At 45.1% G+C, this 18,007-nt stretch overlaps 1 protein-coding gene across 1 annotated transcript in view; it reads left to right on the top strand.

Annotated features, from left to right (window-relative positions):
* The window catches only part of WNT9A (Wnt family member 9A), a 230,584-nt gene extending 214,858 nt beyond the window's left edge, over window positions 1-15,726 (top strand). Inside the window, exon 4 of the mRNA XM_063924527.1 lies at window positions 12,012-15,726. Coding sequence (XP_063780597.1) covers window positions 12,012-12,485 — 474 coding nt within the window. The 3' untranslated portion in view covers window positions 12,486-15,726. The remainder of the gene's footprint in view (window positions 1-12,011) is intronic.
* Window positions 15,727-18,007: the final 2,281 nt, after the last annotated feature.

Below are 18,007 nucleotides of genomic sequence, written 5' to 3'. Positions count from 1 at the left end.
TTTACCCAGTTTAGTTCTATTACTGTTGTTCTAATTGTAAAGCGCAACGGAATATGCTGCGCTATATAAGAAACTGTTAATAAATAAATAATAAGGAACGGTCTCCTGTCTCCGTCAGACTGTCCTTGATGTGTGACTCCCTTTCATAAGTAACTTTACACACGATCATACAATGCGTGACTAATGCAGAACATGATTACACATCTCCCCATTATCTGCCATCTCCGAAAGTTTTTGCAAGCATGACACAGATTATGAAATCATCACCCGGCGAGTTTGCCCTATTGTGTCCCCCCTTCCTAGGGGGCTTTCTGTGTGACCTCACTCACTAATGAAAGAGGAAGACTGTTTGGCATGGACATGAGTAATTAAATGGAGAGCCTCTTCAGTCTCCTCTTTATTGAAACGTCTGGGATCTGAAAGGACCTCTTATTAAAAACACAATTTCCCCTCTATTGCCAAATAACGCTCAGCTGTTTATCCTGTGAAAGTCCCATTTCTGGCAATGATACGGGAGCCCCTTCCACTTACCACCGCCACTTATGGGGGTTTTGCTAACTTAAGTCTCTTTGTGTGCGACTTAATAAAAGCAAATAATTAAAGCTTAGCTCCCGAATCGCCAAATCTGCTCATTACCTTTCTTCTCTTATTGCGGGACGATCAGATGTTTTCCGTATACTCAACATGTATTTCCAAGAGCTTGCAATTGCCTTAGAGTGTGCTGTGCGGAATATGATGTGAGGTTCTGATGGCAAGATATGACATAAGAGTGTGTGTATATATATATATATATATATATATATATATATATATGTGTGTGCTTTGCTCTGGAAAGGTGCATTTAGAGGATGTCTTTAATTGACTGTGTTATATGAAGTTTACAAGCAATCCTGAATATTACCCTGCGTCCAAAGTAAGTTCCACCTGATCCACCTGGTTACCTCTCAGTTGCTTGCTTGGAACGCCATGTTATTGCGCCTCCTCTACGATCTGCCCATTTATCCGGCAGCACCCTGTCTATTGAAGATGGGTTTTGCCCTGGGTTAAGTGAGGGGACACTTACCAGTTCTGGAAGTCAGCCCTGACATCTGGAAGTATTCTGTCATTTATTGGACTACAATCGAATCTGATTTCTGTTGGGTTTTCTGCTTCGGGCTGATGGTCCTGTAGCTCCATCACATGTACAGAGCTGCAGCCTAATTCATTTCAGGGTCCGCATGGGAGGTCCCCTATCATTAATAAGGGCCGCAAGTTACCCTCACTTTCAGCAATAAGATATACAACACAATACACTTCATCAAAGAAAAAATAATTCAAAATTAATTACAGATGTAATTACAGATGATCAGCAGCCATTTACCAGCTATAACAAATTAATCTCTCAATAAGGCAGGACATATACGGGCAGCATGTGGCCCTTCCCCTGTGGCCCCAGGGCCGCTTATTGGCCATCACTACTCTAGACTGACCTGCATCCCGTGATGACGTGTTTTCTGTACTTGTGTGCCTGTAGCATTTTATGATAAATATTATCATATAAAGCCCAGACTCAGTGAATGATAGGGGAGGCTACAAAACAAAACTACCAACCAATGAGGACAACAAGTTCTAGGGAGCGCGTTTCGCACCTTACCTCTTTGCAAACCTCCAGGTAGCCAATTCATTCCTGTTTAATTACATGTTATAATCCTGAAAATAGAAATGCCTTGTCTATATTCTACTTTAGGCATAAATGTAACTTTCTGTCTTCCATCTGTGTTTAAAGTCCTGCTTTTATATCATCAGGCCGATATATTATTTTTGTCCTTTCACGCAAGGAGCTTCTCCTGCTCTCCCCTCGTTGGGTACATCTGCGCCCGCAGAGCAGCTTTGTGTCATATCTCAAAGCAATGAAAATACACGGCATCACCCGCTGATATAAAGATATGGCTGGAGAGCACAGAGTGTAAAAGTTGTAGCAGGGCACGTGCACATCGGTAATGAATTATAACTGGCAAAACAAAATGATGCAAAAGTAGAAAACTGCTCAGAACATGAATATCAATCATCGACAATGTTACTCAGTTATTGAGATAAGTTATAATTAAGCTGCCGTGGTTTTGTAATGTAACCCCTCCTTATCGCCTGGTTACAGCAGACGTCCTTGTGTTCTCTCCAGCGATGAAGCGGTTACACTTGTTCGCCGAGGTTTCACTCGGCCTAAGTGTGGGATGTTTTAATTAAATTTTGCCCGTGTTTCTCAGCAAAGTATCATTAAGCAGGACGTCCAGCCCGGCTTTCAGAACCGTTGCTAAGTTTCTTAATCCCCCGAGGTCCGACCTTGTCTGAGGTGTGTTTGACGAAGCATGTCGCACGAAATGTAAGGGGCGCCCTGCAGGGATATGCGGTTACCCAGTAAGACATGGCATTCTACCATCTCCCCGCTGTATCGTTTCTCTCCTCTGCATGAACTGTACGCCAGGGCTGACGCTCCGAAGAATGTTTGATTTGTTCATGTTTTTTTTTTTTTCCTTTTACTTACCTGACATCATGAGCTGGAGAAGGGGGGTGAGGGGGGGGGGGGGGGGGGGGTACCAGCTCATTACTGGAGCAATACCTAAAACACAGCTGACTGCGAAGACTGATAGTGAACCACTGCGGATATTGGGGCTTATTCGCGGGTGTCCTTTCATCTTTTGCAGCAGTCATGTCTGTGACTTTATGGTAATATGCCGCTACAGAGCTGTTCCCTGGTGTACACCCGCGTGTCGCGAATATGTGCAGGGACTGAGACGGCGTCTGTTGTGCCTTTAGACGGAGCACCGCAACTTGCAGCAGCCCCGTGGCCACGGTGCGGTGGATCCGTCTGAGTATAGCCACCTAGGAACGTGCCTAAATTTGTTCTGCGACTCAGAATCGTGACAGTTGCGCGGTGCGACTCGGGTGAATGCGCAGATGTAAAAATGTTTGCACAAATATCGGAATAGCCTCCGTCTCAGCGCCAGGCCCAGTGTGCAACATATATCGTGCAGCAAGCAGACAGTAACAACGCATTACTTCCGTTAAGGCTCATTGTACCTTATATATCGCTAGCGGCCCTTTCTTAGCTGCAGAATGAGTGATTTATTTTTGGGGGTCACTTATTACAGAGATACAGAATCTCCTATTACCGGGAGTTATCCGACACATAGCGTTGAGAAAATACTTGATCGAACCATGTGATGTTTTTTTCCCATGGACCACGATAACGGAAAAATGACTCTTTGCTTGGATGAAGTATCTAGAGATGAGCGCCTGAAATTTTTCGGGTTTTGTGTTTTGGTTTTGGGTTCGGTTCCGCGGCGGTGTTTTGGGTTCGAACGCGTTTTGGCAAAACCTCACCGAATTATTTTTGTCGGATTCGGGTGTGTTTTGGATTCGGGTGTTTTTTTCCAAAAACACTAAAAAACAGCTTAAATCATAGAATTTGGGGGTCATTTTGATCCCAAAGTATTATTAACCTCAAAAACCATAATTTACACTCATTTTCAGTCTATTCTGAATACCTCACACCTCACAATATTATTTTTAGTCCTAAAATTTGCACCGAGGTCGCTGTGTGAGTAAGATAAGCGACCCTAGTGGCCGACACAAACACCGGGCCCATCTAGGAGTGGCACTGCAGTGTCACGCAGGATGTCCCTTCCAAAAAACCCTCCCCAAACAGCACATGACGCAAAGAAAAAAAGAGGCGCAATGAGGTAGCTGTGTGAGTAAGATTAGCGACCCTAGTGGCCGACACAAACACCGGGCCCATCTAGGAGTGGCACTGCAGTGTCACGCAGGATGGCCCTTCCAAAAAACCCTCCCCAAACAGCACATGACGCAAAGAAAAAAAGAGGCGCAATGAGGTAGCTGTGTGAGTAAGATTAGCGACCCTAGTGGCCGACACAAACACCGGGCCCATCTAGGAGTGGCACTGCAGTGTCACGCAGGATGGCCCTTCCAAAAAACCCTCCCCAAACAGCACATGACGCAAAGAAAAAAAGAGGCGCAATGAGGTAGCTGACTGTGTGAGTAAGATTAGCGACCCTAGTGGCCGACACAAACACCGGGCCCATCTAGGAGTGGCACTGCAGTGTCACGCAGGATGTCCCTTCCAAAAAAACCTCCCCAAACAGCACATGACGCAAAGAAAAAAAGAGGCGCAATGAGGTAGCTGTGTGAGTAAGATTAGCGACCCTAGTGGCCGACACAAACACCGGGCACATCTAGGAGTGGCACTGCAGTGTCACGCAGGATGTCCCTTCCAAAAAACCCTCCCCAAACAGCACATTACGCAAAGAAAAAAAGAGGCGCAATGAGGTAGCTGTGTGAGTAAGATTAGCGACCCTAGTGGCCGACACAAACACCGGGCCCATCTAGGAGTGGCACTGCAGTGTCACGCAGGATGGCCCTTCCAAAAAACCCTCCCCAATCAGCACATGATGCAAAGAAAAAGAAAAGAAAAAAGAGGTGCAAGATGGAATTGTCCTTGGGCCCTCCCACCCACCCTTATGTTGTATAAACAGGACATGCACACTTTAACCAACCCATCATTTCAGTGACAGGGTCTGCCACACGACTGTGACTGATATGACGGGTTGGTTTGGACCCCCCCAAAAAAGAAGCAATTAATCTCTCCTTGCACAAACTGGCTCTACAGAGGCAAGATGTCCACCTCATCTTCACCCTCCGATATATCACCGTGTACATCCCCCTCCTCACAGATTATCAATTCGTCCCCACTGGAATCCACCATCTCAGCTCCCTGTGTACTTTGTGGAGGCAATTGCTGCTGGTCAATGTCTCCGCGGAGGAATTGATTATAATTCATTTTAATGAACATCATCTTCTCCACATTTTCTGGATGTAACCTCGTACGCCGATTGCTGACAAGGTGAGCGGCGGCACTAAACACTCTTTCGGAGTACACACTTGTGGGAGGGCAACTTAGGTAGAATAAAGCCAGTTTGTGCAAGGGCCTCCAAATTGCCTCTTTTTCCTGCCAGTATAAGTACGGACTGTGTGACGTGCCTACTTGGATGCGGTCACTCATATAATCCTCCACCATTCTATCAATGTTGAGAGAATCATATGCAGTGACAGTAGACGACATGTCCGTAATCGTTGTCAGGTCCTTCAGTCCGGACCAGATGTCAGCATCAGCAGTCGCTCCAGACTGCCCTGCATCACCGCCAGCGGGTGGGCTCGGAATTCTGAGCCTTTTCCTCGCACCCCCAGTTGCGGGAGAATGTGAAGGAGGAGATGTTGACAGGTCGCGTTCCGCTTGACTTGACAATTTTGTCACCAGCAGGTCTTTCAACCCCAGCAGACCTGTGTCTGCCGGAAAGAGAGATCCAAGGTAGGCTTTAAATCTAGGATCGAGCACGGTGGCCAAAATGTAGTGCTCTGATTTCAACAGATTGACCACCCGTGAATCCTTGTTAAGCGAATTAAGGGCTGCATCCACAAGTCCCACATGCCTAGCGGAATCGCTCCCTTTTAGCTCCTTCTTCAATGCCTCCAGCTTCTTCTGCAAAAGCCTGATGAGGGGAATGACCTGACTCAGGCTGGCAGTGTCTGAACTGACTTCACGTGTGGCAAGTTCAAAGGGCATCAGAACCTTGCACAACGTTGAAATCATTCTCCACTGCACTTGAGACAGGTGCATTCCATCTCCTATATCGTGCTCAATTGTATAGGCTTGAATGGCCTTTTGCTGCTCCTCCAACCTCTGAAGCATATAGAGGGTTGAATTCCACCTCGTTACCACTTCTTGCTTCAGATGATGGCAGGGCAGGTTCAGTAGTTTTTGGTGGTGCTCCAGTCTTCTGTACGTGGTGCCTGTACGCCGAAAGTGTCCCGCAATTTTTCTGGCCACCGACAGCATCTCTTGCACGCCCCTGTCGTTTTTTAAAAAATTCTGCACCACCAAATTCAAGGTATGTGCAAAACATGGGACGTGCTGGAATTTGCCCATATTTAATGCACACACAATATTGCTGGCGTTGTCCGATGCCACAAATCCACAGGAGAGTCCAATTGGGGTAAGCCATTCCGCGATGATCTTCCTCAGTTGCCGTAAGAGGTTTTCAGCTGTGTGCGTATTCTGGAAAGCGGTGATACAAAGCGTAGCCTGCCTAGGAAAGAGTTGGCGTTTGCGAGATGCTGCTACTGGTGCCGCCGCTGCTGTTCTTGCGGCGGGAGTCCATACATCTACCCAGTGGGCTGTCACAGTCATATAGTCCTGACCCTGCCCTGCTCCACTTGTCCACATGTCCGTGGTTAAGTGGACATTGGGTACAACTGCATTTTTTAGGAGACTGGTGAGTCTTTTTCTGACGTCCGTGTACATTCTCGGTATCGCCTGCCTAGAGAAGTGGAACCTAGATGGTATTTGGTAACGGGGGCACACTGCCTCAATAAATTGTCTAGTTCCCTGTGAACTAACGGCGGATACCGGACGCACGTCTAACACCAACATAGTTGTCAAGGACTCAGTTATCCGCTTTGCAGTAGGATGACTGCTGTGATATTTCATCTTCCTCGCAAAGGACTGTTGAACAGTCAATTGCTTACTGGAAGTAGTACAAGTGGGCTTACGACTTCCCCTCTGGGATGACCATCGACTCCCAGCGGCAACAACAGCAGCGCCAGCAGCAGTAGGCGTTACACGCAAGGATGCATCGGAGGAATCCCAGGCAGGAGAGGACTCGTCAGACTTGCCAGTGACATGGCCTGCAGGACTATTGGCATTTCTGGGGAAGGAGGAAATTGACACTGAGGGAGTTGGTGGGGTGGTTTGCGTGAGCTTGGTTACAAGAGGAAGGGATTTACTGGTCAGTGGACTGCTTCCGCTGTCACCCAAAGTTTTTGAACTTGTCACTGACTTATTATGAATGCGCTGCAGGTGACGTATAAGGGAGGATGTTCCGAGGTGGTTAACGTCCTTACCCCTACTTATTACAGCTTGACAAAGGGAACACACGGCTTGACACCTGTTGTCCGCATTTCTGGTGAAATACCTCCACACCGAAGAGCTGATTTTTTTGGTATTTTCACCTGGCATGTCAACGGCCATATTCCTCCCACGGACAACAGGTGTCTCCCCGGGTGCCTGACTTAAACAAACCACCTCACCATCAGAATCCTCCTGGTCAATTTCCTCCCCAGCGCCAGCAACACCCATATCCTCCTCATCCTGGTGTACTTCAACACTGACATCTTCAATCTGACTATCAGGAACTGGACTGCGGGTGCTCCTTCCAGCACTTGCAGGGGGCGTGCAAATGGTGGAAGGCGCATGCTCTTCACGTCCAGTGTTGGGAAGGTCAGGCATCGCAACCGACACAATTGGACTCTCCTTGTGGATTTGGGATTTCAAAGAACGCACAGTTCTTTGCGGTGCTTTTGCCAGCTTGAGTCTTTTCAGTTTTCTAGCGAGAGGCTGAGTGCTTCCATCCTCATGTGAAGCTGAACCACTAGCCATGAACATAGGCCAGGGCCTCAGCCGTTCCTTGCCACTCCGTGTGGTAAATGGCATATTGGCAAGTTTACGCTTCTCCTCCGACAATTTTATTTTAGGTTTTGGAGTCCTTTTTTTACTGATATTTGGTGTTTTGGTTTTGACATGCTCTGTACTATGCCATTGGGCATCGGCCTTGGCAGACGACGTTGCTGGCATTTCATCGTCTCGGCCATGACTAGTGGCAGCAGCTTCAGCACGAGGTGGAAGTGGATCTTGATCTTTCCCTAATTTTGGAACCTCAACATTTTTGTTCTCCATATTTTAATAGGCACAACTAAAAGGCACCTCAGGTAAACAATGGAGATGGATGGATTGGATACTAGTATACAATTATGGACGGGCTGCCGAGTGCCGACACAGAGGTAGCCACAGCCGTGAACTACCGCACTGTACTGTGTCTGCTGCTAATATATAGACTGGTTGATAAAGAGATAGTATACTCGTAACTAGTATGTATGTATAAAGAAAGAAAAAAAAACCACGGTTAGGTCACTGGTATATACAATTATGGACGGGCTGCCGAGTGCCGACACAGAGGTAGCCACAGCCGTGAACTACCGCACTGTACTGTGTCTGCTGCTAATATATAGACTGGTTGATAAAGAGATAGTATACTCGTAACTAGTATGTATGTATAAAGAAAGAAAAAAAAACCACGGTTAGGTCACTGGTATATACAATTATGGACGGGCTGCCGAGTGCCGACACAGAGGTAGCCACAGCCGTGAACTACCGCACTGTACTGTGTCTGCTGCTAATATATAGACTGGTTGATAAAGAGATAGTATACTCGTAACTAGTATGTATGTATAAAGAAAGAAAAAAAAACCACGGTTAGGTCACTGGTATATACAATTATGGACGGGCTGCCGAGTGCCGACACAGAGGTAGCCACAGCCGTGAACTACCGCACTGTACTGTGTCTGCTGCTAATATATAGACTGGTTGATAAAGAGATAGTATACTCGTAACTAGTATGTATGTATAAAGAAAGAAAAAAAAACCACGGTTAGGTCACTGGTATATACAATTATGGACGGGCTGCCGAGTGCCGACACAGAGGTAGCCACAGCCGTGAACTACCGCACTGTACTGTGTCTGCTGCTAATATATAGACTGGTTGATAAAGAGATAGTATACTCGTAACTAGTATGTATGTATAAAGAAAGAAAAAAAAACCACGGTTAGGTCACTGGTATATACAATTATGGACGGGCTGCCGAGTGCCGACACAGAGGTAGCCACAGCCGTGAACTACCGCACTGTACTGTGTCTGCTGCTAATATAGACTGGTTGATAAAGAGATAGTATACTACTAATATTATATACTGGTGGTCAGGTCACTGGTCACTAGTCACACTGGCAGTGGCACTCCTGCAGCAAAAGTGTGCACTGTTTAATTTTAATATAATATTATGTACTCCTGGCTCCTGCTATAACCTATAACTGGCACTGCAGTAGTGCTCCCCAGTCTCCCCCACAATTATAAGCTGTGTGAGCTGAGCAGTCAGACAGATATATAATATATATAGATGATGCAGCACACTGGCCTGAGCCTGAGCAGTGCACACAGATATGGTATGTATGTGACTGAGTCACTGTGTGCTGTGTATCGCTTTTTTCAGGCAGAGAACGGATTATAAATAAAAGTGGTGGTCACTGGTCACTATCAGCAAAACTCTGCACTGTACACTACTGAGTACTCCTAATGCTCCCCAAAATTAGTAAATCAAGTGTCTAAACGGAGAGGACGCCAGCCACGTCCTCTCCCTATCAATCTCAATGCACGTGTGAAAATGGCGGCGACGCGCGGCTCCTTATATAGAATCCGAGTCTCGCGATAGAATCCGAGCCTCGCGAGAATCCGACAGCGTCATGATGACGTTCGGGCGCGCTCGGGTTAACCGAGCAAGGCGGGAAGATCCGAGTCGCTCGGACTCGTGAAAAAAAACATGAAGTTCTGGCGGGTTCGGATTCAGAGAAACCGAACCCGCTCATCTCTAGAAGTATCACTGCATACATGATAGACAAATGCTGCCGGCGATGAAACCGCCTATATTCACGGTGATATGTCAGTCATCCTGTGTGACGGCCAACCCCTGCCCGACCTGGTGACTGCGCTCCATAAATCAGCTCTTTGTGTAAGCAGGCGTTACGCACAGGGCGCTACTGTGTGTGATTGGGTTGTAGCGTGTGTGTCACACAGCGAGGTGTAGCTGTTGGCTCTCGTCACCCGTACGTAGAAACGCCTGCCTGAAATGCTCTATGCAACATGAAAGTTCTGGCGGGGTCCCAGCCTGAGCTCCACGCCTCGGTGCGACTCTGACTGCCTCACGCAGTCCTTTCACAGCTAGGTCATAAAGCAAATGTCAATAAATATTTATTCACGTTTTCCTCGCCTTCCAAGCATGACTAAAGTAATACATGCCTGGGAGCTGATCTATGCCTGGCAGAAGACTGTGGAGTTCAGTCTGAGAATATAGACTTCCTAAAATCAGCAGCGGTAGACAGAGCATGCTGGGAGTTGTAGTTCAGCCAACACCGGCTGCCCGGTCTTTCGTTCTAAGTATAACTCTTTGCATTAATACAGTAGAGGTGGGCATTTCATAGGCTGAAGCCCATCAATGAGATGGAAACATCACTGAAGCACCATCCACTAAGGAATCAGAGACATTAATTAAGGCGTGAGGCATGAAGTGCCTCATTGAGCTGAGAGGCTGCATTTCTAGGAATATTGGCACAGGCCGCTTTAACCTTCATTGAGTGTGACATCAGAAGTCGCGTAGAGCCGGATCACCCCACACGTACTGGTCACGGGAAGCCCGTTGTCCTTTATAAATCGGGTGCTGTTTTTCCTTGTCCAGTGTTTGGTGTTAGCAAACATTGATAAATGGATTCTTCCTTGAATGAGGAGGCGGGTGAATGAAAATCTCTCTATAGCCGAAGAACCATGACGTAGATATGTTTCCATGAAGCGACGAGGTTTTAGTGATCTGTTATTGATTAACCATGTCTGCCTACGTTGCCACTTTCTGTGTATGTATTCCTCCCCAGGGGCAAACGCAGGAATCCTAGAGGGGGGTTTCCAATGCACAATCTCCCACTCTGCAGAACATTGGAGCAAGTGCGGGAGTCTGGGGGAGTGGTAGAAGAACCTAGTACCGTTCCTGGAGATTAATGTACACATTGGTCTGGGATAAGTTCAATTTGCGAGCTGTCGGGATCCCGGCGGTCAGGATACTGACGCCAAAATCCCGCCAGCCGTAATTCCGCCAGCCGGAATCCCGGCAAAACAGGACTATTGGTCCTATGGGTATTCATGACACCCATAGAGTGGGAATAGATCCTGTGGCAAACGCAGCGAGCCTGCAAGCGGACTCTTTGCGCTCATCCCGCTGCCGGCATTCTGGCGGGCGGGATGCCGCTGTCGGGATATGGACAACCGGCATCCCGCCCGCCGGTAAGTCATACTGAAACCCGTGGTTTTTTTATACACTGGATACTGTATGGAATACAGTATTAATAATTAACACTATAGATGGTCTATAGTATAGGCTGTATCAAACATTAAAATAATATAAATAAGATATGTGGTCAGGAAAAGGTTAAACGTACTATAATAAATAAATAAATACACAAACATAATAGAAGCACTAGGATACAGTACTGCACTTTCTAAGCTCACATTCTCCCACCTCATGGTAAGGCTCCTGTCTCTTTTTCTTGGCAGCTACTCTCTGGTCCAGTGCACTGATTGCGGGTCTCAGAACCACACACACACAGCAAACTTGGTAGAAGAAGCTGCAACCACTGGACATGTGTAGCAGCTCCGCTCTGTCCCTTACACTGCATGTTGTGGCGGCAGCTCTAGTAATTCTATTATATACTACTGCTATTGTTCTCATAATTTGAGCCTCTGGCCAAGAGGTGGTGAGATTCCGCGCAACTAGAACCCCCCTTCCCCCTTGCGTTTGCCAAGGCTCACAGTTAGAGGTTTATGCTGCACAATATACACTTTTGTCTTTTATTTTTAAACAATTGGTGTACTGTTATGGGGGAAATGTTCTAAGCCTTGGAGAGAGATAAAGTACTAGCAAATCAGCTCCTAACTGCCATGTAACAGGTTGCATTTAAAAAATAACAGGAGCTGATTGGGTGGTAGTTTCCTCTCTTCATTTTATCACTCTCCAAGGATTACTGCATCTTCCCCTATGTTTTCTCAGGATCACAAATGTCCTACTTCTGCAAAGTATACAGGGTAGTGTTCCCTGGTTGGATGTAAGTCCGTTTTCTGAACGTAAAAATGTGACCTGTTTGGGCAACTTCTCCATTGTATCTAAATCCAAAGGTTAAAAAATCTCCCCCTCGGTCACCAGAATCTGTAGAATCTTTTTATTTACAATAACTGAAGTCCAGCCGAGGCGCCTTTTTTCTCTCTCCTATTTTACGCGCCGCTGACTCCATTTCATTTCTGTCATTTCAGGTGATAAAATCCGGGGTGAAGACCACTTGCAAATGCCACGGGGTGTCCGGTTCGTGCACGGTCCGCACCTGTTGGAGACAGCTGTCCCCATTTCACGAAATTGGAAAGCAGCTGAAGCAAAAGTACGAGACGTCGCTGAAAGTAGGGAGCACAACCAATGAGGCTACCGGAGAAGGGGACATATCTCCGCCCAAAAAGCCCGTTTCTGGACACAGTGACCAAATCCCCAGGACTACAGACCTAGTTTACATTGACGATTCGCCAAGCTTTTGCCTGATGAGCAAATATTCCCCCGGTACTTCGGGAAGGAGGTGTTACAAAGACAAAAACTGTGAGAGCATCTGCTGTGGCCGTGGGCATAACACCCAGAGCAAGGTGGTGACGAGGCCCTGCCAGTGTCAGGTCCGCTGGTGCTGCTATGTGGAGTGTAAACAGTGCACGCAAAGAGAGGAGGTATATACCTGCAAAGACTAGCTGGCTCCCTGGATATGTCACGACGCCATCGCAGCACGCGGGGAGAAAAAAAAACAGGGTTTGATTGACTTTATTGGAGGGCTATATTGTGACACAAGCACTTTGTCGGGTATTGATTTACCCAATTGTGTTGTTGTTGGTGTTCTGAGTTTTGTAGGGTGAGGTGGGACCTTTCAAGTATAACAAATTAGTGCCTGGGTTGATTGTGGACGTTTCATGCCGCCTTATAACATTGGTCATCTTGCGTCCCTTTGTGTTCTCGCCGCAGTCTCTGAACATTTAGGTTCCGAAAAATGGTGACGCCATCTGCTAAGTTGCTCCTGGATCTCTGACTGGAGACATAACGTTGCTAGCACAGAAAAAGAGAAAAGACAACTCTAAGATTAACTGGATGAGAAGGGAACAATTCTATTCTCCAGATTAGCGCACGTGTTTTGTTCCGTTTCTACTTTTTGTTTTCCCTTTTCCGTAAATGGATGCACGAGTGTAGCCCGCAGACCGTCGCAGTGGGGTTTTTTAGTTGTTTGCGGCAGGATGCTTATGTATTAAAAGCCGTGCAAAAACCAAATAACAGCTTTTTGGAAACTGAACTTGTGATTTGATGTTTTGCGCTATCGGATCACATCGTAGACGAGTAAAGATCAACATAGCTTACAAAGTGAGTTGTCTTTAGATTACAGCATCGGTGAAATCCAGATGCCTTTTATTTTTAGCACTATCACTGTCTTAAAAACCACTAGAAAAGTTTATTTTTCATTGTATAATTATATAAATATATAGACGTATATTTTGATTTTTTTTTTTTTTCTACCTTGATTTAAAAAAAAAAATCTGACCCTGTGGAGGTAATTATATAGCTCATCTAGAGTCCTATTTTCACAGAATAATACATGTTTGCCCATTATCCCTTTTTAACGTTTTAATGTAAACTAATAACACAGAGGTCTTGGTTAAAAGCAAGTTGACAATCCAGGCTAATCCGGAGAGAAAGTGATACGTACACTGTTATCACTTCATTCCACTTACTGTAATGCTAGGAGCAGTAGAGCCTAATATAGATCCTGTATCAGCCTCCTAAAAACCACTATATTACAGACTACGGTGTCATTCATCAATGTGCCAGCTACACAAATCTTCAAGTAAAAAGTTTCCAAACCACAAAAGACAAGAGCAGATCCCTCGTCCCTTGTTAAACTGTGAAATAGGCAAATATTTCATAAATATAGTGAATAGGAGACCTGATCCTAATGAATGTTACTTAGAAAAACTTTTAGAAGCACGAAAAAGCTACTCTGGTTGATCTTAAGAATAGATGGTTCTGTGTAAGTGTATAGTAGCATTATGAAAGGGAATCCAGCAGTGGAACTGTCACGTCTTACACCCAAGATACAGTATGTGCCTATTGCGTTTTGAATTTAAAAAAAAACCTGTTGGTCTCTGTATCGTCAGATAGATCCGTATAGTTTTATAAGTTAATCAGGGGTAGATATTCCTTCTGACAATGGGGTGTACCACAATCAAGCATTAAATAAGATGTTTTACTTTGTGTTTGGACCATGTACTGTCTAGTCCGTTAGCAGCCTTTATCTCAGTCAAGGCTCACCGTTGCATAGACAAATTGCTCACCACAATGGACTGTAAGTCTCAGCATGAGTAATACACTCCCAGTAATATCTAAGACTCCTTGTTAAAGAAGAGAGAAGACAGATCTATTTACAGAATAGTTCCATGTGTAGCTGCCGCATTCACTGTGCTGTATCACACTTTGGATTCACGCAAATGTATTTCCCAGGCAGAGACGACACTAACTAAAAAAATTATTAAGGACAAGTTGCAATTCAGATTTTAGAGGTAGCTGAATCCCTTATGGTTCCCAATAATTCAGCGAAGACACTTTTACTGTGTGTTCACCTACCATCCAGTACTGAGACTAGACACCACAAAAACTAATGATGACATAAAAACTCCGTCTCCAGTAAATCTTGCCACCGAAACGCCCAGAGCATCATTAATATCTGCACAACGCATTTCGCAGCAAGGCTTCCCACTAACAGACATATGGACTCCACAGCAGAGACCAAATCCATATATATATTTAATAACTATATAGAGTAAATAGTAATGATCTGGTCATTAAAGATCATAACTGTATTCTGTGTGTGTGTATATATATATATATATATATATATATATATATATACACATACACACATGTATAACATTTATTTATTCAAAAGCATTTTGAAGGACCTTACTATGGTTTTAATGTGGTATTACATCAAGTTATTAACAGTGATAAACATAATCCATTTTTAAATAGAGATAGATATATATATATATTTGTTTGAGTAGACACAGATTTTGTGCCTTCAGTACTTATGAAGATAATGCATGTCTGTGTGTTTAGGGAGAAACACGTTGGGTGAATGGATCAGATACATTAAATGCACACGTTTTTCTATCGACATATTTTCAATAGTCCCAGGAAATGCAAAATGTGTTAGTGCAGGAGAGGATGAATGAACTACTGAGCGGGTAAAGCTCTTATGAGTATAGTATTTCACGCACTGAAGCCTAGATGCTTTCTGTATTTAAAATGTATTTATGACAATGTGGATTTATTGCTTTTCCTGTTATATATTGTACATAGTTGGTTACATTTTCCTGTGGTATTACATTATCTGAAAGAAAACAAAAAGTAAAAATATTACGATAATTTTCCATCTCTTACATTGACGATAGCTGGTACTTAACATTTAGTATGTGATGGCTGTTATAGTTAATGTCAAGTAGTTGCCCACAAGTTAACTTTAGCGACATTTAAAGTCTTCCAACAGTGGAAGCAGCCGTTTTATGAGCGCAACCAAAATTTGAGACTGCAGCCTATCGGATTACTAGGAATTGGTCATAGAGAAATGAAGGCTGCCATTTCTTAGTGACACAATGACCGACTTTACTATATGTAGATGATAGGTTCCCCTTAACGGGATCCGGTCAGGATCCGCGTGGTCGGGATACCGGTAGTCATAATACAAATGCCGGAATCCTGACAGGGTCACCAGCCTGGCATCGGAATCCCGACCGCCGGGATCTTGAACGAGCATCTACTGGGCCTCCATAGAAGTAAGCCATGGGGGCAGGGTTAGATTTACTCAGCGGGGGGAGGGTTAAGATTAGGCTGCAGGCCAGGAAGGTTAGGTTTAGGCTGCGGGGAGGGGTGGTTAGGTTAGGCACCCCTAGGGAGGTCTGGCTGTGGGGGGGAGGGTTAGGTTTAGGCACCACCGGGGAGGGTTTGGGTTAGGCTGGTGGTGGGGGGGGGGTCAGAGGGTTGGTTTAGGGTGCTAGAAGGGAGGTTTAGGCTGCAGGCCAGGAAGGTTAGGTTTAGGCTGCGGGGAGGGGTGATTAGGTTAGGCACCCCTAGGGAGGGTTAGGCTGTGGGGGGGAGGGTTAGTTTTAGGCACCACCGGGTAGGGTTTGGGTTAGGCTGGTGGGGGGAAGGTCGGAGGGTTGGTTTAGGGTGCTAGAAGGGAGGGTTAGGTTTAGGCTGCTAGAAGGGAAGGTTAGGTTTAGGCTGCGGGGAGGGGTGGTTAGGTTAGGCACCCCTAGGGAGGGTTAGGCTGTGGGGGGGAGGGTTAGGTTTAGGCACCACCGGGGAGGGTTTGGGTTAGGCTGGTGGGGGTGGGGGGGGGGGGTCGGAGGGTTGGTTTAGGCTGCTAGAAGGGAAGGTTAGGTTTAGGCTGCGGGGAGGGGTGGTTAGGTTAGGCACCCCTAGGGAGGGTTAGGCTGTGGGGGGGAGGGTTAGGTTTAGGCACCACCGGGGAGGGTTTGGGTTAGGCTGGTGGGGGGGGGGTCGGAGGGTTGGTTTAGGGTGCTAGAAGGGAGGGTTAGGTTTAGGCTGCTAGAAGGGAAGGTTAGGGTTAGGGGGATAGTAAGGGAAGGTAAGTATACTTACTTTCACCTGTCGGGATTCGAATCATTGGGATGCCGCGGTCGCTATTCTGACAGCCGGCATCCCAACCATCTGCATTTCAGTCCCAACCCCCGTTAACACTTGCACTCTAAGGAAACACAGTTAGAGATCACTAAATGGAATAAAAATAAGGCTTAAAGAACATTGCCCGTATTCTGCATTGTCCACCTGCATGATTTCCACATATACGCTTAGTTTTATATAAAGTATTTTCAATTTACCTAATGTGTCCAGGATGAATATTAAGATATATATATACAGAAATATATTACAGTCATTGATCGGTTGATCATTTTTCCAAGTGTTCTGTACCATACATCACTAGAGCCTTATCAAGGTTCTGTCTAAACATGTCCCATTCTGGAGAGGAAGGTGATACAGAAAAATAGGCTCCAAAATGATATTTAGGGCAAAGCACAAAGAGTCCTACCAGAATTCATATTTTCAGTGGCAATAGCAATCTTCAGTAAATCAGCCCCATTACTTAGTCTTGTATTGGAATATACAATTATGGCCCTCATTTGTATATCATTTTTTACCAGGTTTGATACCTCTGTCATTTTACTATAAGTGGGTAGACATTTGTCTTGTTGCATTATACTGTTATAGTTACAATTCTGTGTTTGTCCTTCAGATCAAATGTTGGACTGAGGCATGAAAGACCTACCAGGAAATGCAGTGGGAGGGGCCCAAGCTTAAGGGGCATGGCCAACAACCAGATGGGTTGAGGCCAGCCACCACAGAGGAACCATTAGAGAGGACATCTAAAGAACAGGTCCATTTTATAAATGGGGGACAGGGGTTTGTCACTTTGAGGAGGGCTAATCTTGGTGAAGTTTCCATAGGAACAAACCAAGAACCCAAATTCATCCATGATCATACCTGACTAAGTTGCTGACCCCTAGATGAGGGGTCCTTAGGCAGTGGAGGCCACTGGGGATTTCCAAGGTACACCTGTGGGCCAGTCCAAGTAACTGGAATGATAACTTCTAGCATCAAATCTATAAAAGACTTCTTAAATGAATATAGGATATTACCTTATAATTCACATTAAGATATTTTTTTAGATATTCTTTAGCCTGACAGTAAAAATGCTCAGCCCGATAACTTGGTGCAGAACCCAACATATGACTAGGGGCCCGTTAGTTGGATACTCAAACCATAAAAGCCACAAATGCCATAAGCATTCTTCAAAAGCATTTGGCAGTTTGTTTTTCAATGTCTTTGTGTAAAAGTGTATAGGTATTTTTTTTTATTAATTTAATATATCACACATAAACAATCACTCATTTTTTGCCAAATGAATTTGGTTAGTACCAAAATATGCTTGTTTATTAGATGTATTTTAAGTATTCTCATATCTACACAATATAACAGGGGAAACAATCATCATTATTAATATTTTTTTTATCAACAATTAAGCATATGATATGGTGGCCTTTTCTGGAAATGACTATGTACTTACATGTTTCCTTACTTGCAAACTCAGAGATATGTTTGCTATATTTGTAATAGAAATTTTTATACAAAAAAATAATTTTTGCACCTGTGT

This window comes from Pseudophryne corroboree, chromosome 5 (genome assembly GCF_028390025.1).
Source record: "Pseudophryne corroboree isolate aPseCor3 chromosome 5, aPseCor3.hap2, whole genome shotgun sequence".
NCBI classification, from domain to species: Eukaryota; Metazoa; Chordata; class Amphibia; order Anura; family Myobatrachidae; genus Pseudophryne; species Pseudophryne corroboree.
The sequence above is the reverse complement of the archived record's forward strand: the minus strand, read 5'-3'. Positions and strand labels throughout refer to the sequence as shown.